Source organism: Falco naumanni, chromosome 3 (genome assembly GCF_017639655.2).
Source record: "Falco naumanni isolate bFalNau1 chromosome 3, bFalNau1.pat, whole genome shotgun sequence".
Classification (NCBI taxonomy): Eukaryota; Metazoa; Chordata; class Aves; order Falconiformes; family Falconidae; genus Falco; species Falco naumanni.
The window spans coordinates 45,653,550-45,681,451 of NC_054056.1; the positions used below are offsets into that span (position 1 = coordinate 45,653,550).

The window sequence follows — 27,902 nt, forward strand, 5'->3', positions numbered from 1 at the left end:
ACCCATTCTGCATACAAGGGAAGTTACAGGAGGAGGAGGGAGCAGCCTGAAAACCACCAAGAACCGGCAGTAATAAGAAACAGCTCAGGTAGAACCGATCCATGGTAACTTCAGACAACGGCTTTTTAATAATCAGACCCCTCATATCCAAGAACTTCAACTCTCTTTAATAAGTATGACTAGAATTTAAAACAATTTCAGTTGACAAGAATCCTAGCAAACATGGGCAGATAAGGAGACCTACACTCAGATTTCAGAAGGTCTTTCTAGGCCATCATCTTCAGGTAAATGGGAACAACCTGGTAGGCAAAACAAACCTCTTTTTTCTTTAAGGGAACACATCTTTCTTTTAGATGTTTCATTCTTTGCCAATGCAAAGAATAAACGTAGGTATCATACCAACAGCAACAGAAAGGTCATGAGCTAGCAAAAATGAAAGGTTGTGTTTTTTTAAAAGTTAAAAAACTCTGGTAATAATAGCACTATCATGAGTTAGGAAAACCAAGCAAATAGCTGCATAGGAAATTCTAGAATCCACTAGGAAGGAGAAAGATTAAAACACACTAGCACCCTTCCACAGTCTTCACTGACCTTCTGTTGTTCCCCTTCGTAGCACAAATAACTGCATTAGTAGGTATCCAAAGCACTAAAACCAGAACGATCGTAACACTGAATGGGAAACAGGAATTACTTTGGGATTTGGGGTACACTACCTGTGGCATAATTAATTTTAAAAATCACATTAACCTTGACTTTGTGATAAAATATTTGCATTCTTCAGTGTACCTTTACATTTTTGTGCTTTAGCACAATTGGGTCAGCAGCATTGCATTTAACAGTCCTAAAGGTTCAGAGTATTTCAGCTTTCAAGTGCCCTGCTGTGCCCGAGGGATACAGAGGCAAAACCACATTTCTTTTGGCAGCAAAACTGGGACTCCTGCCTACTCTGGAAAACTTGCTCTGGTTTCAACTGTTCTTACTAAGCTTGAATGTGGTTAAAGTTCCATTTAATTAAAGTGTGCAACATGTGATACACTTAAACATAAAAACGAATGTTTCATAGCCACTTGGGATTTTCAGATACCAACAGTTTATCACTTTCTCCTTTTAAAACCGTTTTTTAATTGCTTAGCTTGGTCCTTATTTCAAGCAAAAATTACCAGTCATATCTGCAGACCTTGCTAGTCTTTCCACAAATAACTACACAACTATTCTAGTATGCTTACCCTGGCAACAATTTCTACAAATACACAAACTCCACTAAACCCTCAACCTGGTTTTTTTTTCTTTGTTTACTGAGAAAGGTCTTCCTCCAGCTGTTTTTCCACTATCTGTTTAGGATACCTGTAAGGCATAGGATCAGGCTCCATTATGGTTTTCAGACTCCATTTTGGCTTACCTACAGAAGATATTTTTCTAATATCACTCTTACAATTACTTTTTGCCAGTTGCAAGCAGAAGAGAATATGTTTTTGTACATAGGGTCACCTTAATTGTATTGCAAAGTGCCAGACAGTTTTACAGAACTAACAAATCAAATTCCCTGAAAAAACATGACATAAGTAAACATTGGAGTTCCTTAATCATGAGTTTACCTTTCCCTTAACTTTCCTCTAGATGATCTCTTATTTTCCTGGAATGATTTCCTGTAGCTACTGTACCACAAGGTAGATTTCATTATTTTGTTTCCAGTAACAATGAAATCCTGCTTTTTTTGTCAGTGGTACAAGCACACTTAAGAACAATGTTATTCTTGTATCAACTTTTTTTTTTTTGATCGACCTAACAAGTATACTATTTCTATTTAGACTCCTTGAAGGCTGCTTAAATAACCTGCATCTTCTTTATAAAGCATCACCTGTAGCATTTTGAATGTTCAGCACAAACAGATAAGAAGAAATCTTTCCTTATTTTTCCATGCCAAACAGCAGAGAAGGTAGTTGGTCAGATACATTTATTAACAAAAAAACAGTTGGTTATTACTTACACTGTACTGCATAGGATGCCAGGACAACAGCAGAACTAATGGGGCATGATAACCTGGAAAGAGGGGAAAATAGTTTTATTTAAATATAGATTGCATAAATGTATTGTTAACAATGTCTCTGCAATTACTTCAATATGTGAAGACTCATCTCCAAGAGCATCTGACTTTTTCTTACGACGTTTGATTGTCAAAGCACAGTAGGGCTACACATGAAAAGCTATTTGCTGTATAACAGCTTCTTAAGTGAATGGAAATAACTAGTCCTGAAAGGACATGCTCCTATTCTTGCTGGATGCTTACTCGGGAAAGCAAAAGGAGAAGGGATTTTTATGGAGCTCTGGACGTTAATAGGTCCAGTCTGGTGCATTTAAAACTAGGTACAAACACTAAAATTAGCCAAATGCCAAGCACAAAGACAGCTCTGATCTCAGGACCAAATCTGACTGTGAAAGAAGAAAGCAAACACCTAAAGGCAATTTACATTTAGCAGCAAATACTCAAACCACCTTTTCCCTCTTTTTTTTAAAACATACAAACACACAGGAATTGCAGGCAAAGGAACCACTGGGTATATGCCTACCCTTAAATCATGTGAAACAGTAGCATGAATGCTCTTTCCCGCTCCCCCCGATTACTGTACTAGACAGCAGGTCCCCACGTTTGGAATACCACGCCTGGCACACCATTCCTTGCAGAAAGATCTTTCACATTCATGCAACACATCCTATAGCTCAATTGCAACAGGCTTCTAAACTATTCTTAAGTGAGTTATGTTAAAATTTGTACTGTTTCCTACCAATTTAATTTTCTTTTAAAGCAGTACTTCACAAGGTACATTTTTATAGCAATAATACTCTCTGAAAAAGGCTTTTTAAAAAAAATATTATTTAAAAAAAGAATTATAAATAAAGTGCGGATTCTTCTTATTACCTTCCTTCCACAATATCAGTCTTCAATTGCAGGAAGAATAAGTGCCTAGAAAATATTTTTTGGAAAACAAACACACATTTATTTTCAGATGTAAAAGGTATGGTTGAAATGATTACATGTATTCATTTTACTTTATTAAGTTTCCTGGCAAACTATAGAATCAGATGAATAAAACTTAGTGCCATTTACAAATATGCAATCATACACCCACTCACTCTCATCATGGTTTTAAACATCTTTGGCAGTCTGTACGTCAACTCCAGGACCACAGTATTAATGACACAACAAACACTACAAAACCCAAACCATTACAGAACTGGGCTTTCTCCCTGGAACATTCATCTTAGATTTAACATTAAAAAAAAAACAAAACACCACACAAAAAAAACAAACAACACCCCCCCCGAACTACACACACTGACCATCCACCCAAAACCCAAACCAACCCCAAACTGTGACAGTCTATTTTAGAAATACTCAATGGAGGACGAGACATTTCTCAAGTAGCATATGCTAACAAAAAGCTCTTAAACAATTCTCCAAGAGCAGCTCGGTCTTGCTCTTATTAGCGTTTGACAATGTTACTTTACAGTGACCCTGGAGAGTTGGGATGTGAAGAACCATAAAGAACAGATCTTTGAATAATTTCAGTTTAAAACTGCAGAATAGCTTACAACTGCATGATTAGCAAATATCAAGACAGGTCGATGCCAAAATTTTCTACAAGAAATACCATTTAACATGCTGTACTATTTATATTCTGAAGTGACCAAAATTAACAGATAATGAAAACATTACAAAAATGTTACAAAAATGCCCGATTAATGAGTGTCTGTGAATTCTGAACTCCAAATCATGTGCACTGAACAAAACAAGTTTTCAATTAAAGCCTTGTGACAAATTAACTGAAAATTGTTTATAATTCATGTACCTCACCACCCCATAAAAACTGAGATAGGTTAAGAAGGAAAATTTTAAAGATCTACTATAAACTGAAGCGTTATAGATCTTTGCATGTTGCAAGTAATAGGCAAATTAGACAACAAGAACCATTCTCTTTTCTTCCTGAAAAAAAGATAAACCCCACCCTCCCACACCCTCGGCATTAAAGCTACTACAGGTGTTCAAAACTGACTCTGTGGATACAAAACTTCCAACATACACTTAGGGCATACAGACAGCTTAATCATTGAACTCCCCTATTTTTTAATCATTGCATCTGATTAATTAAGGGATCAGAAAAGAAAGAAAAACATGCAATAAGTACTTAAAGCAACAAAGTGCTCAAAAAAGAAGGAATCCAAGGTGCAAATAAACCAACTGCCATCTTTGCACTAGGTTATACTCTGGCTGTATTTTAGAGTTGTAGGCTCCGTATAGCAGAAACCATTCATTATAACCATCACATCAAGCTGTCAATTCCAAATATATTTGATACAAAGAGTTATGTCAAGTTACCTATCTAATGAAGCATAATTTGCCAAGCTGTGGAGATGGGAAGGGAGGGCTTTATATATTATTAGTTCATGGAAGTAAATATAAAAAAGAAGTTACCTGGTTTGCTCTTGCTGAAGTGTGTTAGGATCAGGTATAAAAAACCTTACACGAAAACGAAGGGTGCAGGGAAAACCTCCTGCAATATTTTAGAAGAGCAAATCAATGTTTCATTTAATAAAAAGCCCAAGGTTTTTATTTCTATAGTTATAGAAAAATTACATGAACAACCACACAGAAATCTGATGCATTTTTCTCATGAAACTACAAGAAACCAGAAGTCTCTCCTGATCCCCCAACACCAACTATGAGAAGAAAATACTCTCAAATATTGCGATGCTTTCATTTAAAGCACTTGTATATGCTACTTAACATAAAAGGCATTACTTAGTTAGCTTTGCCTCATAGGTATTAGAAGAGAAAATTGCAGCAAATATATCTGAAGTATCTCAATTGGGATAATACTCAATTCTCTCTTACATATAAATACAATAAATTAACATAAGTTCACCATGTTAACTCTATGTAATTTTATTTCAAGTCACACACAACCTACAGCATATGGTAGAAGTAAGAGAGCTGAAAAACACAGCTCAGGTTTCACAGCAGAAATTGAGACAGTGTCACTCAGTCCTCCTAAACTGCTTTATGGCAAGGTCATGCTGGCCAGCCTGGTCTTCTTCATAAGCATTCTGTTACCCAAAGCTGTCTACAAACAAGATATACTGGAACAACACATGCACTTGGAAGTGTGTAGTGCTGGGGTTTTGTTTGCTTGGTTTCTTGTAAAAACAGAATTATTCTTCCTTATTCTTCTTGAGACAAGAAATTATCAGAAAATAGACACGAAACTGGCTCCACTTCCCTTGATCAAACCCCTGTTTTTACCTTCCCAATCAGGAGGAATTTACTGGCATCGTGCTATCACTACTGCTTTCATGACCACGTTGTCCAAAACTGTTCAGAAGCCAAGGTTAGACAGCATCAAAGTTAGTGACCTACTAGGTCTTATTAGCACCAGATAGCAGTAAGAGATGCATAGAAAGTTCTGCTGAAAAGTTGTGCAGAGGTAAGACTTGCTCTTAAAGAAAATCTACCATCTGGATGTACTAATTTACAAGAACTGTATTTATTCTAGTTACAAGAACACAGAAAAGCATGACTACACAGTTACAATCAAGATATTAAAAACAAGTCTTACCTTTTAACTGTTTCCTAATAGGTTTGTTTGGTTCAAGCCATCGCTGTGAAATGAAAAACTATTAGATAGATTAAAAATGTTTACAAATGAATACTGCTTATTTATGTGTATGTGTGTGCATAAATATGTGTGTATACATACATGTGTATATAGATGTATACACACATATACATGCACACACATTTATTATTTACTATACTTACAGGTGAATCTACTGAAGTTTCATTTTGCTGTAAACCAAAATATTCCTTCTCTGTCACACCCAACTGGTTATAGGTCATATCCAACAAAATCTGTCCAGTGTCTTGTTTCTGAAAACAAGAAAACTTCAGAAGTGAAACTCCGCAATCCTCACACATTTCAAGATGCAAATAATCAAAATATATTTGTTTTTTAAAAAAGTAACTCATGAGTAAAAATAGCTGCTAATGCATTGGTTCACAGTTTCTCAGTAATAAGAATTTATTCTGATAAAAGTATCTTTTTTTAAGAGTCTTTCTTTCCAAAACACATTACACATGTGAAATCTCATAATATGAATTGACATGATCAAGCCCCTGAGGTTGGTCCAGCAACTTAATTTTGATCAGACAACCTCTCCCTTGACCACAGTCTTTAGGAGCAATGCCATTCTCCGGAGCTGTAACCTGCAAGGATGGGTTACAGCCACATGGGGCTGCTCTGGCCCCTTCTGTCACCACCAAAGCAGCTCACTGTTTCCACATCAGCTGTCAAAAGGCAAAGTCAGTATACACTAGGACGGGAAAAAGAGTAGGAGGATGCTGTGCTTCAACCATAGGATTCTGTATTTCAGCCTCAACTCCTGCCTGACCCACAGCCTCCGCGTGCTCAGCTGCCGTTCAGCCACACCACTTTCTGTCTAGACATCCCTCAAGACAGGTATCACGGAAGAACTGATGCAACAGGGAATTGCACAGGCTGCAGAGATCCACAATCAGAAGCACGGTATAATTCTTCCCAAACCAAACAAGTATCTCCATGCCATGGCATTGTGAACAGCAGATTAACCAACTTCTGCCAAGGAACACTGTGAACCAACTATACTATAAAAACCCAACCACAAAAAGAAACAAACAAAACCCCCTCAACAAGGCTGCAATCCTAAATACACTAATACGTAATAAATAGCTTGCAAAGTTGTATGGCATTTTAGGGCAATATTTTTATGCACAAAATTGCTGGACAGAACAAAAATTACATCAGTTTGCTTGTTATCTCATCTATTAAAAAAATTATAGCATACTTATTTTTCATATATCTTCCAAATGTTACTCTTAAAAGCAGAAATAAACTGCACACATGCAAAAAAAAAATACTGGAGAAAAATTATTTAGACTGCAAAGGACAAGCACTTTGTTCTGAAACAAATATCTTAAAAATTAAGTTCTGATATAATTAAGGTCACAGAATCATGGAATGGTTTGGGTTGGAAGGCACCTTAAAGATCATCTAGTTCCAGCCCCTCTGCCATGGGCAGGGACACCTTCCACTAGACCAGGTTGCTCAAAGCCCCATCCAGCCTGGCCTTGAACACTGCCAGGGATGGGGCAGCCACAGCCTCTCTGGGAAACCTGTTCTAGTGCCTCACCACCCTCACAGTAAAGAATTTCTTCCTAATAGCTAATCTAAATCTGTCCTTTTTCAGTTTAAAGCCATTCCCCCTTGTCCTGTCACTACATCACTACCTTAGCACAAGTTCTGATTTCTTAAACAAATTTCTTAGGCTATCTATTGAAACAAAGGGCTTAATGTATATTAAGCATGATAGTGGCCACAATTTTTGTGGATGGCAAGTCTTACTTATTCCATAAGACTGCTCACTTCATGAAGCCAATATTGTATTGAATTCTCTTTATCTACATCTTGTTTATTATAAAATGCTCAAGTCCTGTTCAGAAGACAGATTTGATATTTTTTTTATTATTTTATTTTTAAACAGGGTACCACACTGTTGTAATGGAGCATTTTAAATAGTAATATATTCTATAGTCTTCCCTTTTCTCATAAAGGCATTCTTCCTGTTTAAAAGATGGGAAAAGAACAACAAAGACTCAAGCAAATGACACCCACTCTGCTTCCTTATTTTGGAGGACAGAATATTATCCAACATTTCCCTACTGCCAAAGCAGAACTCCTAGTAGCTCATTTGTGATTTAAATACTCAGTGTTTCTACATCAGGCTCCAGATGCAAGATAAGGTAACAGCAAACTGTTGGCCTCCCATGAAAAGTTATGCCCATTTTTCTGGGGCAAAGTCACGTATGAATAAAACAATGTAGGCAACACTGAACTCTTACGTATGAGACTACCCTTTCCCCTCCAACAGTCTCCCATCTTGTTTAACTTTCACAAAAAACAGTTGAGGTCTTGCAATAAACGCAAGTCCACTCAGGCCTGTAAGTCTGTGCAGCCATCAAAAGCAGCAGCTCTGTCCCCTCCTTCTTCCCCAGCTGCACATTCCTACTCCCCTCCTTTCAAACAGGGTACTGTTCCTTGGGATAGTCAAACCATGGCACTGATCAAACCCGGTTTTCTTCTGAAATAGCACAGACCTAAACTCAGTTTAGAAACTTAAATCTCACTGGCAGGTAGGGACCACTCGACCAGGCATTCCTCATCACGCACAGCCACGATGCTGTGCATCTGTCAGGCAGTTCTGTCCAGCACCATCTATCAGGCGGGCTCCACGATGAAGACTAATATTTGCTAACAGAGATTATCCACACAGGTCTACAAGAGGGCCCTAAGAAAATAGCAGATTATCCTTAATCCTCTAAAATAATGGGCATTTCCTGACATGAATACTTTCGTCTTTAGCACTGCCTTACTATACATGCCACATTCATTTCCCCAGGGTTCATGTTTTTGTAAGCAGAATGTTTAAACACTTTCAAGTGACATCACATGACACCTGCACAACACAGAAGCATAATTGTAGGTCTATAGTACATACTTCTGACACAAGCTAAATAAAACAACTGAAGTTACACTGTGACCAAAAGCAGTAATTACAGGGGATGAGACTTTATGGAAAGAAAGCGTTCAGAAGCATCTCAGGTTTCATTACAAATGGAGCAGGAGAAGACCACAGAGGGCAGATTCTTCTGCTAGTTTTCTCTCTGAATTTCAACACTCCTGACTCCCCTCAGCCTCCTTTTGTCGCAACAGCATTATCTCCCAATTTCCCTTTCATTTTTCATGCTTGGTTCTTCATCCCAATTCAGATGCCTCCACCTTCCCTCTCCCCTCCTCTCACAATTGCATCCCTTCCTCCCTCAACACACATGAATTGCTAAGCCTTTTCACTGCTTCTCTGTAAAGACAAGCAAGCTTCCTGCTACAGTGTTCTTGCTCAGCAGTTGCAGCTCTCTTTGAAACCTTCCTAAAGGTCTCCCAACCCTAAACCCTGCTGCTCATCCACTACTGGTCTCCTCCATCTTCATATCTACCACTGTCTCCTTCTCTTCCTCCTCCTCCCCACGTTTCCTAACACAAGAAATTTCCAACACTACTTTTCTGTGGCTCCAATTCTTGCCCTCTGGTATTAAAAGCACAACATTTCTTCCACAGTGCCTAGATCAAGCACTCACTCCACAAATCAAAGTTAGCAGAAAATGTTATTTTAAATTGCTGAAGTTTTCTTCAATTGTTAGAATTCCTGAAGCTGAAGGTTTTTGGTTTTCCTGAAGAAAATCTGTATTTACTCTGCTTTAGCTTTAAGAAACACCTGAATTATTTTTCAGCCTATACACCTAAAAATAAAGTTGCCACACAGCTCATACTGCATAACCTTCAATCTATTTTACACACAAACAGTTTTGAGATCTAGGTGTAAAGTGAAGCAGGCTAAGAATGTCACATCACTGCTTTTGAATGCTGACATCCATTTCAATACAGTCCATAGCCACACTGTACTCTAATACTATGTGTCAAATACTTTACAACACATCGTATTTTCACTCCCTTCCACCCTAAGAAGAGGGCAAAACAACATCAACACTGCTCAGCTAAACTGAGCATTAGAACCAAGTTCTCCTTAACCCTGTCAACCATTACAGCAAGTAAAGACAGTCTCAGCACGTCTCCTGCCTTCTACAATGAGATTTAAAAGTAGTAGTAATTATGCACTTTCCACACTAGCCTAATTAGCCACTGTTACAATGACACAAGCTCTTAAGATAATCTTAAGAATTTTTAAGTTTTTTTCTACTAAAAAGAGGTTGGTTTGTTTCTACCTTGAAAAGAAATTTCCATTTATTTAGTCTTCCTGGCACCTTCCAGTCCTTATTTTGACCTGTTAAAAGCCACCTCATAACCATGCACTGTTCACCTCCATTTACACGTACCTTGAAGTATATTTCACATTATGTTGGAGAGCCCAAAAATTAGTATTTAAAGCAGTCATAACTAACACCTATTACACCCTGCCTGCACCACAACAATTTCCTGCTATATTTAGGGAATTTAGATTAGGCAAGTTTAATTTCTAGCAAGCTACACCATTTTGAAGAGAAAGAACCCCTTCATTATTTTTAACATCAAATACTGCCTAGAAGCTGGGGTGATCAAGACCCACTGTCCCAAGAACTGCATAAACATAAGTGAAGACTATTTGCTGTTTGGAGTAGCGAGGTAAATAACAAACTGAAAAGGATTACTTGCTTAACTTCCACAAGGTAAGTGGTACAAAGTGACACTTTAAGAGGACAGTGCAACATACAGCACATCTCCCTGTCCCTCCGCTCTGCAAAAGCTTTGCCCCCACTTTCTGGCAATGATAACCTCACAGCTAAGCACCAGCTGAACTTTTCAGACACAATACCCATTGCCCCTCACATGCTGCTTGAGGCGATCCTTTCCTAACTCAGCCTGTAACAGTCATACACCAGCAAATAGCCTGCATCCTTCAGTCCCAACATGCCTATGAAATTGAACTAAGCGCTACACTTTCTTTTAATCTCCACACTAATTTTACACAGCTAATTTATTTGCTCTTCTACTAACTCTGTCTTTTTCCTGGCATTTATTTACCCACCTGATGCTCTTACTCAGAGCGTGCAAGATTTTGTACGGCCGGAACAAACAGAGCAGCCTCTTCTTTCCTTAGGTCCAGACCTTTTACAGGGTATCCTAGTTGCCCTTTCTATGCCTGCCTGACTGGAACTTCCCTCTTTGTGAGTAACCAGGATCTACATGTGACATTCCCTGGAGGGTGGCCTTGATGCCAAGACTAACACTGTTAGTACTTCCTTGACATTGGCTAAAAACTCCTGCCTGATGTGTAACAGCATTCACCTTTTCCAGAACAGTAACACATCAGCAGCTCAGCCTGAAACTACAGTGTTCGCCTCCTCTATTGTTTACAACTGAAAATTGAGCTTAGAAAAAACACATTATCTCATCTTATGAAAGCTATTAGTTTACACTACTGATTTCCCTCACTGCAATTACTCCTTGTTCAAGATAGCCTATCTGCTACCTCATATTCCTGCCTCTTTTTTCCTTGTTAATAATGCCTTGAGTCTTACATTTTCGATTTACTAAAAAAAGATTCAATAGCAACACATAAAATTTGACAGTCAAGAATTCTATTAACACCCTTGCACTGTTTAACATCTCCTCTTCAGCAAGATCTACTGCCACCTCTTGAGCCAAATCCCTGCCCATCCCCTAACTCTTCTAGATTCCATACACTCCAGCCCAGTATTTTCCTATATAAAGGTCACACAAAATATTTATCCAAGCCCACAGCATTCTGACCCACTGCATTTCCTCTGCCTCAAAAATGATTTAAAACAAACATACACGAGGTTAGTCATTGCAGTTCTAACCGGAAAAATCTCTCCTCCACTAATTCTTTCCTTCAGCATTTAATATTAAGCCAGGCCCCATGAAAGGCTAAGACTAACAATGGAAGTCAGATCACCTAACTGTCCTCAAAGACATCATCAAATTTAATACTTTTGCAGTTTTTCAGTCATAGAGCGTACTGATGTGCCTCAAAATAAAAGTAAATACTTGTTGCCAGCCTGAAACTTAACCCAGCAGTTCTTTCAACATGAAGGAAACATATTAGCACTAAACTGTCTTGTATTATCAAACAATATCCAATAGGAAAACTTAGTGACAAAGATTCAACAATTCTGCATCATTGCATTTTACTATGAGAAGTTTAAAATTATAAAACCCGTACCCACAATCAAAAAGAACCTTTAAGACTTGTCTCTGCCCATTATTTTAAATGCAGCATTAGCAATTGTTGGTGTTAGCTGTAAAAAACGTGTTCCTTCTCAAATACTGGAAGAAGGAGCTTAACTGAGATGGTGAGGAAGGAAAAACATTCCTTACAATTTGCATTTCACATTGTGCACCTTTTCTCATTATTACTGCTTAATCATTTTATTTCTAGAAGGGAACCTTATTACTAAAAGCTAAGTAGTCTAAACCCAAAAATCACAGGTACTGAGACATAAGCATCAACTCAGAAAGACAATGAAATACAGAAGTGATCTGACACTGTCAATTTTATTCCTACGTAAAAGTCAATTTACTGGAATTTGAGAGGTGTACTTCCCAAGTGGTCATTCCTGGTAAATGAGTCAAAGTAGAGCAATAACAGAAAATTCCTGCAGGTTTATATCAGAAGTTAGAAGTAAGTTTGCATTATTGCTCAATATACAGCTATTAAACATACCCAAACATGGCATGCGAGCACATTCTGTCTATATTAGAATGACAACTAACATTTTCTCCATGTGGAGAGCTTATGCATTACAGCTCTAGCACAAGACAGAGGTAACACCAGAGACAGAAGTGAATTAACCTTCTCATAAAATTCAAACACCTGAAATGTATTGGGAGGCTTCAAGAAAACCCAGATATAATTAAAATCAAGTGCAACATTTTCTACCAAGTACAGTCAAGTCTTTGTCTCAGAAATGTTTCTGAAAGAAGAACATTTCCAACTCTTACCTTATGTATACCTTCTGCTTTTTGCCTGAACTACGGACATGTTCCCTCTAAATACTGAAACACATAACGGGGGCAAGACAAGAAAGGCCATTTCAGCCTTGTGGAGTTCACATACGTTTCTATTTGGCCTGTAAGTAATTTAGTGGAATGTGTGTGTCTGTGCTCCCATGTGAACTTTCATGATGACCTGAAAACAGCACATACCACAAGTTATACTGATTAACTCTTTGTGACACCATCAATACAAATTTCAGATTCACTGAAACTGTATCAACTCCTTCAAATGAAAACAATGAACAAAAAAGCCTGTCATTTCACTAATCAGCCAAAGCCAAAAAAAACAGGATAGAAATGGCACTGTTTCTTAAAATTAAATCTTTATTTACAGTTGGTCAGGCCACTGATATTCTCTGGTAGAAGTACTTAATAAGAACAAATCTGCAAGAATCAAGTTATGCAGCTATCTTCAGGTTTCTCAATAAATAGAAAGTCCCCCAGGTTATTTCTATAAGCAAAATCCACCTTCCTTCTTCCTTTGCCCAGTACTAGAATATTTCGTTTTCATTCTTACTGCTACAGATAAAACCACTGGGAAAAGAAAGTACCACCAAGGAGAACAATAGAGACCTATAGCTATAAACTTGAAAGTTTCATAGGTCCATGCACTTTGCTAACAAAGTTTGATGAAAATGATCTGTGTGGGCTCTATAAAGATCCTGTTTCTACAGAATGAAAAGTCAGTCACATCTCTATTCTCCCTGTTCTCTAAAAGGTTCAGTATTTGGAGATACCATGAACATTCTACCATCATTTTAAAGATGTCATTTACTACTAGTTCAAAATATTGAAGTTGTCCTTCTCAATGTGTCAATAGATTGTAAGTTTGGACTGTTTATCATCTTTGTATTAAATTTAAATCCACCTCAAATTTACTAGTCTTGAGCTTCCATGCAGTGCCAACAAGATAATAGAAATGACAGCTTAGGAATATCTATTTGCATAAACTCAAAGCAAATTTCTCTCAAGTTTCTTCTTACCCTTGATGTTTCTTTTATTTGATGTTACTTTTCTATACAATCCTCCTTTGCCTTTTAAAGAAAGAAATCCTCCTGCAGTAAGAATTCTGTGTTCAGAAAGCTGATACATGACAAAACAATGCTCAGTATTCTTCAGCCTGTTGCCATTAGTATGGGAGAAGTCTTCAATTCCATTTATGCTATTAAATGGACAAAGGCAAAGCTTTGAGTATTCTGCTTTACCCCATTCACTTTCCACTATTTGCGGTAGAAAAGTATAATCCTGACTGTGAATGTATACATAAGTATGCTTTACATGAGTAGTACCGTAATGTTATAGTTTGAAGTGCAACATACATCCAAACTTAGAGCTTTCATAAATCACAGTCAGGTACCACTAGCCGCTAAACATACAACCCTGAAAAATTCCCAACCTTAATTTACAGTTAATGTTGAAGTTCTTTAAAAGGAGAAAACACTAGAGACCTTATGCTTTAAAAGAGGTGATCCTATCCAGTTCCAATTCTCCAAAGTCAGACAGGAGATAAAAATTCAACAGATTTCAGCAATAACAGTAAAAACTGAGAAAGTACAAAACCAGACAACATATTTACAACATTCACAAGACATGCCTTTTTATCCATGTATCTTGATCTATGTCTAGCCATTTCAGAAAGCACCTTCATTTTAATAATCTATTGATACAATATTAATACATTGCTGTTAATTTTTCTTATGGATAATCATGCCATGTGATATGCATATTTAATTTCTTTAAAATATAGAATTATCAATTGACCTGGCATCCAGAAATGAATAAAGTATGGAGCAAAATCAGATCTATAAACTAATGTATTGATATGAGAAAGAGTTTCTCTAAAGCAACACAGAACAACTTCACTAGTGGGGAAAATCAAAACTTATTTTCCTTCAGTACGTGCTTAGCTGATTCCCAGACTAACCACAGACCTGAGTTACTATTTGCTCACAAACGTAAAACTGAATGATGTTGGCAATTAAAAACACAGTCAGTACAAACCTCATGAAGCTGAATTTTTCTGTTAACATAAGCAGAACTTGGATACAAATTTTCCACAGCTGGCTCCAAACCCTTGAGAACTGGACCTTGCAACACAAGGAGAGCAGAGCAAAGCCTGTTCTTAGGCAGATGTCAAGCTAAGATAATCAGGAAGGGCCATCCTGCCAGATAAAGCACAGGCTCCCTCAGTCAGGTATAAAAGCTCAGTACTCGAAGATCATAGACCTTTTGGTAAACCTCTTCCTTGCATTAGCCTATAACATAGCCATGCTCCCCATTTCTTTTCAATAAAGCAGTAATGGGAACTGCATTACCTCTACACCAGTTCAGCATTACAGCTGTAGTAAAGGAGGCTCTTCCAATTGATGAAGGACACAGGAGGTACCAGAAGGGACACCCTGGGGCTACACTGAAGGCAGGGAGAGAAGCCAGCTGGGTCTGGAGTTTCAAAATGGTTCTCAATTACCATATTGTACTCACTGCTAAAAGGATGAAATGAGAAGCAAAATGCACTTGTACAGTGCTGGACTTCAGGCCAAGTGCTAAATCTAAAGCTGTTTAAACACTTGTTTACAAGGAAGAATATACTACTAACGCATGGATTTCAACAAGTTTTAAATCCCTCATTTGTCAAAGATCCTTGAACAGAGGGCAAGGGCAATTATGCTAGCTCATTGACGTAGGGCATGCTGGAGAAGAACAATGGTAACTGTATACTTAATGTGTTGCTCTTTCTCTTATATACCTGCTCTCCTTATACTCCACTCCTCAATCTTAGCTGCTTCATATACACGTACACACACATATATAAATATACATAGTATATAAAATATATTGAGACTAATTCTGTATATATTAAAATAATAAGCACCTGTTTACCTATCAAAGCATTTCTATTTCAATAACTATAAGAACACTTCGTTAAATACAGTTTTCAGGTGAAGTTTTGAACCTCCAATAAGAAAGCATTGCATTAATCTAGGATATCCAACAACAGCTTCCTCAGCAAAACGCTGCTTCTCAACTAGGGCAACCTGAATAAAACGAGTCTAATATACACAAATTTACACAATTATACTTAAATTCATCCACAGTTCTTCTGCATAGTCAGGTAATTCTGCTGAGAACTGATTAAAGAGTAAACGTATTTCCTTTGTCTTCATTTAAAAATGAACTAATACTTTTGATCAGTACTGAAGGCTATAAACCAAAATATTTAACACAATACAGTAAAAAATGTACAATACAAACCACCATTAATCCCTTTTCTCTCCCCACTCCCAGATAAAGAGACTACACTGAAGTACAAAAGACCGAACAGAACTGGCCTACCAAGCCATGTCTTCCCTGTTTTCATCACCTTTGCATTTCAGAAAAATATGTAACCTCCTGTAGTGATGTCAGTACAAGACCTCCTCCTTTTAGCACTACCAGTCCTTTGACAGGAGAAAAGGAGGAGCAAATCTAAATTTAGGAGTTTCTTTTAAATATGAATTACTTATTCATAGCTAATAACAATCACCAGATCTGTTTCTTCATGGTTCCCATATTATACAGAAGACCTTCTCCTAGATACAATCTGAATGGCATGATTTCATTATATTTCAGCTGGTTGACTTTAAAGAAAATTACAATAGAACTTTAAAAATCCATTTCATAGCTAGTAATACTGCAATTTGTAATGGCAAAGCTACTTCTTCAACATCTTTTGGAAATCCCATGCCTCAGGGTCCCACATTTGATCTTCAGCTTTCAAACAAATATCTATACGTTTAAAAAATAGTACTTTTCCAAACTTACGTTGACTTTGAAGCTTTGTACTGAGCCATCCAAAAAGTGAACGTTACAGATTATCTCTGATCGCGTTTTCTCTTTCGGTAGTTCCGATGCTCGTATGTTATTTATCCTCCCACCTAAGGCTCGTAAACGGGAGTTCATAACTATTGCTGAATAACCTATAAAAATAAAATTACGTTTAATAAAAATTCTTATAATTCACTATGTTTCACCTATGTTTTTTTTCAGAGAAACCCACATCATCATGAAGACCTCATTACATCCCCAATACCTATAGTAACAAATGCTTCTTACAGGAAAGAGTAAGTTGTAAAATTAGTGCATTGTGAACCAGAATATAAATGCATATATAGAGGGTCTTCCGTGTTCTAAATGTGAGTATTCTAAAAAGAATCACAGCTAACTCCTGCAGTGTATACTTAGGTTAGGCATGAGCCGTTGCCTCAGTTTAAATCAGTAAAAAATCACCCAAATGCCTACTATAAAGCAGGAAGGCAATGTCAAGACAAGTTTTTATCATCTGTAACTAGTAAATCCATCATCCCCTTACAGACTTCCTACATATTTCAATATTTACCATACAGGTTTCACCTCAATAAAACAATTCTATTTACTCTCAACTGACAAAACAGTCTTGAATTAATGCAGATCACATTCTGTCAAATTGTATACATATTCTTGAAATAAAATGCTAACACCATATGTAAGGCACTCAGAATTAACATTAAAACATGTCAATGTTTTACAGCCTAGCATACATAAATTCATGAAGCCAGAAATTCATATCCAAGAACATCCCACAAAAAAAAAAAAAAAAAAAAAAAAAGTTGTTTTGTTAGGAGTTTTTTTCTTTTTTTAGAAAAAAAATCTTCATGAACACCAAAACTCTGAAGCCAGTTTTCACAAACTGAAAAAAACCTGAATCAAAAACATAAAAATGCCCAAACAGAAAAGAGCCATTCACTAAAATAAGAGACGAATTAAATACAGTCAAGCTTGTAAACATTTCAAGCCTCTCTTCACTAGATCAGTTTACCCATTAACATCACAGCATATAAAGCCAGTTGGCAAGCAAAGCAGAGTATAGTTTTCCAGGTTAATTACCATACCAATTACCAAATTCTACCTCACTTACTAAAGGCTAGCTACAAAGAGACTTGCACAATACGAGTGTTTCCTAGACTGCTGGCCAAGCTAGATAGGACCAACACCAGGACAGTTTTGTAATCTCCCTTTATTTGTATATCTGCCTTAAAACATAGGGTAGGTTTTCTCTAAGTAGCTAAAGACACTGATCAATTTAAAATCACTTAGAATTCTGAAACATATTTACTCACACATCATTACAAAAAGCAAATGTGAAACGCATGAAAGGCCACAAGATGCAAAATTCTATACGGCACCAAAGGCAGGCAACAAAACAGCGCAGTGAACCACCCCTGCGTAATGATGCGTAATCTATACTTAGAAGCAGCTAAAACAATTCCCTTCTCACAGAAAACTCAGGTCAGACACACAAAAGCATTCAACAAATTCTCATACCTTTTTTTGTCAGATAGTTTGCTATTGTATACTTTCTAAAATCAAAACTGGAATTTGTCAAGACTCATTTATTTAGGCTGCACGTTTTTCCTAAGAGAAATTCCCTATTCTTTCCCAAAGGTGTGGGGTGGGGGTTTTGTTTGTTTGCTTTGGATTTAGGGGGGTTTGGTGGGGGATTTTTGGTTTGAGGGTTGTTTGTTGGTTTTTTTTCTGGTTGGTTGGTTGGTTTTTAAGGCTGGGGAAAAAAGGAAGACATGATCTTTAGGTGGATTAAGAGCAGTATTTTCATATAACCCACTATACACTCCTATTGGTTTAAAATTATTCTTGATATACAGACTGCAGTTAATCACAGCATATTAATTTTTCATTTATTTTAACCAGAAAATGGGCTTTCTTATTCAGGAATGGTTGCTGCTACATAAAATATGCAGCTATCTAATTATCAAGGACATTCAAAAAAGGTGAAGATGGGTTAAGACTGTATATGAAGCCTTTAATTTCACATTCTCTAATTTTCTAGCAGCTACGTTTCAAACTATTTATTCAGCACTGTGTTCATCTTATACAAAAAACTCCAGTGACTACATGAATTATACTGCACTGTCTTTTCTCCTCCTTCCACCCTCTGAGGTAAAAAAAAAAACCAACAACCTTTCACTCGCAGAAATAGCTTCCTACCTGCTAGTCCGCTGCTGGGTAAAAGGAGAAAGTCATTCTTTGCTGCGGGCCAGCCACTAGACAAGAAAGAAGGGTTTTGGTAGCCAGATTCAAAGCTTTGTCAGCATGACCTTCAGGGCTCATGCTGCATTGTGACTCTTAATGCTCCTGGAGCTTACAGACTTCTCTGCTCTCGGGAAAACGCTATTTGACCCTTCTGCTCATATTCCCCAACCTTTCTCACCTGCCAACCCCAATGCTTCCTATCTTACACTTCCACCATACCCTTTCTCTAAGTATGTTCTAATTCTCTTCCACTTTAGTTGGGCTTCAGCAGAGAGCAACAATCACAGGATTCTCCAGCACTCAGCCTGGAGAAAGCAAGAAAATTGCATTGTAGCCCTGCACTCCTCGTGCAGAGTGTGCTGCAGGATAAGCCACGCTTGGAGACCCTATGGAAAATTTGGTATCTAATCCTAATCGCTCCCCAGCAGAGCAATACTTTTTCAAGCGCTACAGTTTAGCTAGATCTTCCTACTCATTCAAGCTTCAACTATAGAAGCTGATAAAATAGCATCAACATTTTAGTATTTTTTTATATATATATACTTGCTATCCAGAAAAAAACCAAAACAAAAAACCAACACCTCAAACTCTTTTATAACTAAAACATAAAACCAAACAAATTGATGATTTTTATTTAACTGACTATGCATAGCAGCACAAGTAATTACAGGTCCATTTCACAGCAAAGTCAGTCCCCCTCTGTAGAAAGCCTAGCATGTCAGCTGGATAACCTAGCCCGTACTTGAGGTAGATTTGGCAGGCTAGGTTTAATTTTCAGGTGATGGTCCCCTATGTTTTTCTTAAACTGCTAACGTTTCTTTTCCACTTATGTATCAATTTCTATGTGAAATTCAACCATTGCCCCTGACAAACCCAAGTTCTCTAAACTCGGGACCAGGTCTCCAACAAATGCTGGCAACTAAACACAAGAGTGTCTGGAATTTCACCTTAAAGCTGTCTGCAACAAGGATGAAATTCCATGTCAAAGTTTTTCGCAAAATAATGAGAATTATGAATGATATCAAAGAGATTGTACAAAATGCATTGTCACTGCTGAACTGTCACACGTCCTCCAGCAAGTTAGACCTTTTCTTTTCTGTGCTATATACCTGTTAACAGTCTGTCTTCCAGCATCCATAGCAGCTACCCAAGAACTAAGAGTGACATGTACTTACATACTGCTGCTTATCATAAAATCAGAGAGGTGCTTAGCTTTAGACTAAAGTTGCAGTTGTTTTCTATGCTAGCTCGTCAGTTACATTTGTCTTAGTATCTTAAAGTTATATACTGGGTGCCCCAACTGAAGTAGTAAGTCAGAAATTCATCACAAGAAATTCAAACATGCTCGTGTGACCAGTTTGTACTGAGTTCACAAATGAAAACTTGGAATTCCTCGTATTTTACAATTTTATGCAAAATAAAACTAGTAACACAGCTGGAGCTCACAGTTTGTGTTTACAGCGTGCAAAGAGCCCTGGCTGAGGCTGTCCTTGATGGTGCCAGCTGACCATGGAAGCTGTGCCAAGGCCAAGGCTGGGACAAATGGCCGAGTGTTTGGACACTGCAGCCATTAGTCAACCGAGGCTGAAAGGGCCTAGTCAAGCCCCCGAAAATTTCCACCAGCTAGGAGTCCCTAGCAGAGAAAGCCAGACTCTCTACTTCCCACCTCCATGGCCTTCAATGTTACTCCAGAGACAGCAAGCTTCTGAAGGAGCTATTTTACAGATGTCACACCACTGGCACCAGCCTAGGTCATTCTGCATGTCCTAGCTTAACATGCCGTACACTCAGCGTGTCTGTAAGGAAACAACTGCAAACCCTACTCTAAACGGCAAGAGGGGGAGAACAGAAGAGAGGTGAGCAGCTGAGTTATTAGGACATGCCCTACTACCTTTCCTCCATACATGACCCGTGTTTAAAGCTGTATTTTAAATAGGCCCTGATTACTGAAATGGCTCAACAACCCCAGTGCAGTATCAAGGGGCCTGTGGAAGCACACGAAGCAACCTGCAGTGGCAACTGCTTTTGGGGTAGGCGGAGGGGCACGGAGATCTCAGGCCAGACCAGGAGCTGACTCTGCACACCAGCCACCAGCCGCCAGCCCTGAGCAGCCAGGACCAGCCACTACATGCGAATCCCAGCTCCTGCTTTGTACCCTCAGGCAGGAGGGTAATTCACAAAACAAACCGCAAAAAACTATGACAAATTTGAACATTATCAACAAGCGAATAGCTTAATAATTAGTCCCCTTTCCCTAAAATAAGCATCTCAAATCCAGAAAGTTGAGAGTTAAAATTTTATTTTAAAAAACAAAGCCACCCTCAAAACACAGTTACTTTCACCCTAAGGTATCAAACAAACAAGTGGAATTCTATCCCATCATCAGACCATGCAATAGGCTTACAGGAGCAACAAATACAGCTACAGAAAGAAGTTAATGTTTTCCAAGTGTATTAAACACACCTCTGGACAAGTTTGGTTATGCATGCCTTCTCCTACAATAACACCGCAGCCAAGCAGAACAAAAACAACGTGTTTTCCTCATCTTTTGTATTGAAGACTAACTTCTAAAGAGACTTTTTCCACACCAGCATTTAATTTCTTTCTGACACACTTAGGAATTGTTGGTAAAGAAACTCATGACCCAATTCTCTGTATAACTACCATTAATATGTGTGTTACCAAGGAATTGATTATACATGCAGCAAATCTGCTCTTGATTTAAGGACCTTCTACATATAACATCACCATATGTAACTGTGAATATACTTTTTTAAAAAAATAAATTGTTCCTTAACCCCATTTCATTGGGTAAATGGGGATATTTCTGGTCCTGCAAGTGACTGCGCTCGTGTTTGGGTTTTTTGGGTTTTGGTTGTTCTTTTTGTTGTTTTTGATTGTTTGTTTGTTTGTTTTAGAAGGGGACTACCACACTCTACATGCTCTTAATTTCTTTATACTCATGACTGAAAAATGTATAGTTCCACATTGGGTTCCTGTGGGAATATCATTTACGGAAGGATAGTGCTTCTAACCCACTTCAACTGCCCGAGTGACCACCCCTGACAATGAAGGGAAAAAATACTAAAGACATGTCCAAGCCTTGTATGTTCTTTCAATAACAGTTACCTTTAATGGTTACCTATTGCTTTATTTAAAAGGTATGAAATAAGGTAAATAGCTATACAAAGAGGTATAACAGCATAAAAAGTGTCTTTTTATCAATGGCTAGCCCTAAAACAACCAACACACTCTTCAGCATGCATTCACCTTTCCATATTTGCTGGTTAAAATCTCCCAGATTACCATCAGAAAAAAGCCCAGTGCTAGTGAACCTGTAATTTTTGTAGTAATCTATACTCTGATTATTATTCCCATGTAGTTAAGAATTATTTACACACCTCAAAGACATATTGATCATCAATCCATCTTAATGAGGATTAAATTATCCAGTCAGATTTTCTGAATAGAAGACTGACATTTAACTCAACACCTATGAAAAACAGCCTCAGTTTTCACCTTCTGCAGAGGAAACACTTCATCTTTCCTATATTCCCATCAAGAAACTAGATGTGTCCCCATTAACATAAAATTAAACTGTAATATTTCACAGAAAAATCCCATGAGGTATTTAACCGCAATACAGTATTTGCAAGTTTCCATACAAATTACAGGGCATCATTAAAGCAACAACCAAAGTAAAAGATAAACTTCATTTTGAGCAATATGTGCAGGTTATCACTTACTCTTTATCTAGTCATTTTTCATAAACCTTTCCTGACTTATTGATTATAAATTATATCAAAAGTAAATTTAGAAGCCAGAATTATCACAACATGATGAAACTTCACATCACTTGGAAAAAAGCAATTAAACTATAAATACAGAACAAGTATGAAAGCCCTAGATGATTAAGTATTACAGCTTATGGTATAAAAATACCTCCAAATTGAGACATGAGTAACAGACTTCTTGCAACATCTTTTTGCTTAGAAACAGAAAAAAGGTTAATATCCACGTTGAAAGTTTGTGTGTGTGTGTGTAGACAAATGCACAATCTCAAAAGCAGTAGCTTCAATTTTTCCAGCCACTCTTAAGACAGCGATACCACTATAATAGAAATTCTTTGCCCCGAAATTAAAATCAAAGTTAAAAAAATTAAAGATCCAGCTTTCTTATATTTCCTTCCAGTGGCTAACATCCATGATATATTCCAGCGCAGCAAAATTATTTACATGTCATACAAATAATGACTAGGTCTAGCAAAGCATTCTGAGAGTACTTGTTATCAAAAATTGCATTAACAATGTTTCAGTCATTCTAGTTATTATCTTAAGTTTTCCAGAAAAATAGATCTTCCAGGTAGAGATTCTGTGCAGAAAATAACTCTATCAAGTAAAAATAAAAACAAAACCCAAAAATTTACAAAAGTTATAAGCATAGGAATTTTAAAATTATACATTACATAGGTATATTCATTAACATATATTGTTGCATGCATTGCCAGCCCAATACTTACCAGAACTAGTACCGAACAGAGTAAAGAAAAAAGGTTATTCCAAAGTAAAATATAACGATACCTCATCTTATCTGACAACTCTTTATGCTGGAGTTCATTCACAAATAAGCTTTCACGGTAGACCGTATATATGATGATATCTCTATTTGCATATTTAGCATGTACTTGAAAGCATTCCAGTTTCAATGAAGGTAGTTTAAAAGGAAAAAAGCCTTGATTTAAAAACAAAAACCAAACCACAAGTAATTTTGAATATTCTTTCCTCTGCTAACTGCCTCAAAATTGGAACCTAACTTTTTATTTTACTTTTAAAAGCCAGTAAGTAGACAAACTGGATTGTTCCTGTGTCTAGAAGTCAGTTACCTACCTACTACTCGGTAGCCATTGCCTCTAAGAAAATACAATATATACAATTGAATAAATTAAAAAAAATGCCCACACCAAGAGGTTAGGTGCTTAATTTGTGCATAAGATTAAGCGCTTTGCAAGCCTTCCCTGCATTTCATTTAGCTTTCCATTTTAACATATCTCTGGTAAACTCATATTGAAAAGTGTTTCAGAGAAATCCAGCTACTTTGAATTCTGAATTCAGCAAGACCACATATGCATGTCAAAGACGGACTGGAGAAGGTGGGCAGGAATGGAAATAAGCCCGAGTTTTAGTTCTAGCATTACATTATATCTTGATTGACGTGTCCCTAAGATCCCACTAAGCCAATAACATACTGAAGGTAATGCAAGCACTGTGAGAAGCTGCAAATACCTGGTGCAGATAAGCCATGCAGCACAGTAAGCTGTCCACTCTTAATTCAGTTCTGCTGCCTGGTACGTATGTACATACACTCACACGTGTGGACTGGGGACAACACTTCTGGGAGACCATCCAGTTTCTTGATGGATGGCAGAGACTCAGTGCTCTCAAAATACTGTACAAGCATAACAGAAAAGGCTTTGCTCTCTTCAGACCATTAATTATACATTAATATTGGTTAAGTTACAGAAAGCCGAGCTGCACTTACAGTGACAGAGCAACAATGCTAAATAAATGAATTCTCTTAAAAAATGAATATTCATGTCAAACATTTGTTCTGTATATAAATATATCAATATAAAAATATATATATTTTCATTTTGAGACAAGTTTTGAAGACACAGTCTACTTCAACTTTTCTGAGATCTTTCTTCCTCTTTCCCTCCTCTTTTTTCAAAAGGTTTGTGTTACCTGCATCTACAGATTTTTGCCTACCAAGTCTTAAAACGTGCACGGCTTCAGGCACACCAACAGTTCTTGCTGTTAAGGATGAAGAGAACACAGACTGGCTAGCAATAAAGCTGCACAGGCTGCTATTATAGGTTAATAGATATTCTTTGGCACAAACAGTCATAGTCTTTACGTAGTCATAGCCTTTATAGGTAGGGGAAAAAAAAAGTTATTCCAGCCTTTCAGCAACATGTTCAACAGCAAGACTGGTTATCTGAAAACTTAATCTTGAAAACAGATAACCTAAAGGTAATTAAATTCTTGAAGAGCTTACTGGTCAAAAAACAATGGTGACCATCTATTTCAGTACTCAGGTTTTTAACATCCTTTGATCGGACTTCTGAGGTTGACCAAACTACTTTGGTCACATTCGCAAAGGATCAAACCAGATTGTACAAATGACCCTTTGAACTTCAAGAGTGTGAATCTGGTCATGCCAGCTTCACTGATGGCTCTGTATGTACACAGAACTAAACCATGCAGGTAAGTCATGGCAGGATCCAATGTGTCATCTTACACAGTGTGAAGCGTTACTGTTAGACCTTAGTTAATGGATTAGAGCTACTGTGGAGATAACATCTACTGCATGCAGAATGACAGACAGAAGAAAAACAAACGGGAGGAAAAAAATAACTGAAATAATGGTGGAGACCTCCTCCCTACACTGTTCAAGTACTATAAAATACAGATGAGAACAAGACACATTTCTACTGCTTTCACATTTTTCAGTAGTTTTTAACTGTTCATGTAATAGATCTTCATGTTTATTTTTTAAAAATCCATTTATAAAATGACACCTTAAACCAGTGTGTTCAGGACAATAACAGCTCACTGCCCCATTTCCTGCACTGTGCCAACTGAAGAATTCAGGAACTCTACAGCTTCCACTATCACCTGCTTCAGCTTTAAACAGTACCACGGCACAAAAGAAAGCCGGCTCACTGAAAAAGGCAAGAGTTAGCACTAATTCATTTCCTTAATAGTGCCTTTTTGGGGTTACAAACATTGCATGAACTCAAATCAGAAACTGCAGGCTGAAAGTCAAAAGTTCACCTTCCTCAGCTTGACAGGGTCTTATGTTAACAACACTGAAGAGTGAAAAAAACACAAAAAGCTGTCAAAGTGGACACTCAGCTTTGCAGTGCCCAGCTACCAACACTCACCATAAATAGTTCAGAGTAGACTCAAATATAGTAAGGTGTTTTTTTTTTTTTTTTAACTAACTGCCATGTTGTAAAATCAAATAATCAAACATGAAGCTGTGTCCTCCCCTACAGTATTTGGGTAAGCAAATAATGCCATTAGTTTATATATAATGAATAGTTTATGTCTTCACATTTTGAAAATCAAGTAAACAAGCATTCACCACTAAATTTTTCAAAGACAGGTTACTAAAATATTCTGAAACTTCAGGTATCAATTACAGTAACAAAATTTAAATACAAAAAGACCTCATATTCTATTAGCAGGCAAGAAACTGTATGTCATGAAGCTATTGTACGACAATGAGAACTATCACGTCAGTTTTAATGCCAAGTAAGTCTGTGGTAATTTAAGTAGAATCACTACAGATTCAGGAAGGGATGTAGAACCACCAACCAAAAGCTCTCTCTAAGGATTAACACAGATATATCCAAAAACATACTTTTAAAGGGGAAGTTCTACTATTTTACTGTATCCATAGTACGATACTAGTCAAAAAGTCTAGAAACTACCTGTGCTACCTTCTACTGATTTTAAAAACACAGAAAAAACCTTAATGTAAACCAAGGGTTATCCACACAAATGTCACACTATCCACTAGGCTTGCGGACCAACATTAATCTCTTCCTCTTCTAGTGCAAAATAAATAAAAAAAACCACTTTTGAGAGGCCACAGTGACAAGACTTTGCTGAGAATTGTCAGACAAGCATCAAGTCCCCATATCATGTTCCCTATGTGAGACGTGCTGTTTTCTGATAGAGGACAACTGCTCATAGTTACTGTCTGAGTTACATGACTACTGATCTACACCGAAATGACATTTCATTTGCTAATGCAGCTTAATGGCCTAAAAAAATTAAAAAGTCACAGCTTGCAGGTAATAATACCTCTTATGAGTTGACTCTTACAGGTGTGTTAAAAACAAAGAACAAGCCTCTCTTCTTATCTCAACTGCATGTCCAAAGTAATTTTTTTCCTCTACATTAATCAGCCCAGTAAAAACTGTTTTCTACAATTTTCATCTCCAATCAAAACCACTACATTTTTCATGTCAAAGATTTCAATAGGACTGATATTGTTGTGCCTCACTTTCATCCTCTTTCTTTACAGTAAATTTAATCTGTATTATAAAGAGCAGGAAAGCAGCAGTTCATAGACAGAAGAGTATAGACTCCACACAAGGCTGTGAATCTAGGTGTCCATGTTCTATTTCTACTGTTCTCACTAATGGTACTCCATGAATGGGTCACTCTCCTCCTCTCCAAATTGAACACTGGTCATGACTGAAGCAATGCCAAAGCATACTTTTTAAAAACTTGAAAAAGCAGGCGGCATGTTGCAGGTAACTGGACTGTTAATAAACAACTGTGGTGTTAATGAACCAGAAACACTCTTCAGAATTACTATGAATTATCTTTCTGCACCCAGATTTTCATTTCGTCTTCAAAGCTTCAAAGTTCATGGAACTGTCTTCTATACATTCATATTTCATCTACTTTATAATCCATGTTCTGCCACGAGTTTTTCAAATATATTCTCTCAAGCATGACAGAGGACTTCTGATACAAAGCTTATGGCCACAAAAGGTCCCTAAAAGGCTTTGGAACGAAGTACTGCAAAACCATGCAGCTAACCACAGAACACCATTGAAAAAGATAAGTCAGTAGAATAACCTAACTACAGCAGTTCTTCCTTTAAAAAAAGGGAGGGACGCTATAGCAATCAGAAAATTAAAATTGTTATGTTATGAAGGGAACTTAAAACTGTAAACCTAACTTCAAGCTGTAAGGACAGAAAAAAAGTAATTTCTTTTAGACACTACAGTTGTATTCAGTTTATTCTCCAGGACTGTTGAAAACCACACAAGTTCAGAAGATCCTGAAGACTCACAAAACTAGTTTGTTTGAAGGAATTACAAAAAGTTCTACCTCTTAAACTACAAGAAAAAGCTTGAAAATGTCTTGCAAAAGTCTCATAACTCAGAGCCAGAACCTAAACATGATGAAATTAAAACACCTCCTGATACTTTGATCATAACTGTTGCATATTCAGATTACCAAAACTGCAAGTGTTCATGCATTAAGTTTATTAGCCATGCGAGGGGATCGGGGGAGAAGAATTTCTCCAGAAAGTTTAAAAACATGATGTTTTGTAAGTCATCAGAAGAAAAAGCAAACAGACACTATAAAAAAC

General features: G+C 37.2%; 1 protein-coding gene across 2 annotated transcripts in view; it reads right to left on the reverse strand.

Annotated features, from left to right (window-relative positions):
• The window catches only part of PTPN3 (protein tyrosine phosphatase non-receptor type 3), a 106,210-nt gene extending 89,574 nt beyond the window's left edge, over positions 1–16,636 (reverse strand). The window contains exons 1-6 of one of the 2 annotated variants that reach the window (XM_040586815.1): positions 16,461–16,636; positions 5,816–5,923; positions 5,613–5,655; positions 4,472–4,550; positions 2,918–2,962; positions 1,988–2,040 (exon numbers count right to left, since the gene is read on the reverse strand). In XM_040586815.1, the coding sequence (XP_040442749.1) occupies positions 1,988–2,040; positions 2,918–2,962; positions 4,472–4,550; positions 5,613–5,655; positions 5,816–5,923; positions 16,461–16,598 (466 nt within the window). In that variant the 5' untranslated portion in view covers positions 16,599–16,636. Of the gene's footprint in view, positions 1–1,987; positions 2,041–2,917; positions 2,963–4,471; positions 4,551–5,612; positions 5,671–5,815; positions 5,924–16,460 lie in introns of both variants that reach the window. The other variant, XM_040586814.1, reaches the window with a different exon arrangement.
• Between the last annotated feature and the right edge of the window lie 11,266 nt (positions 16,637–27,902).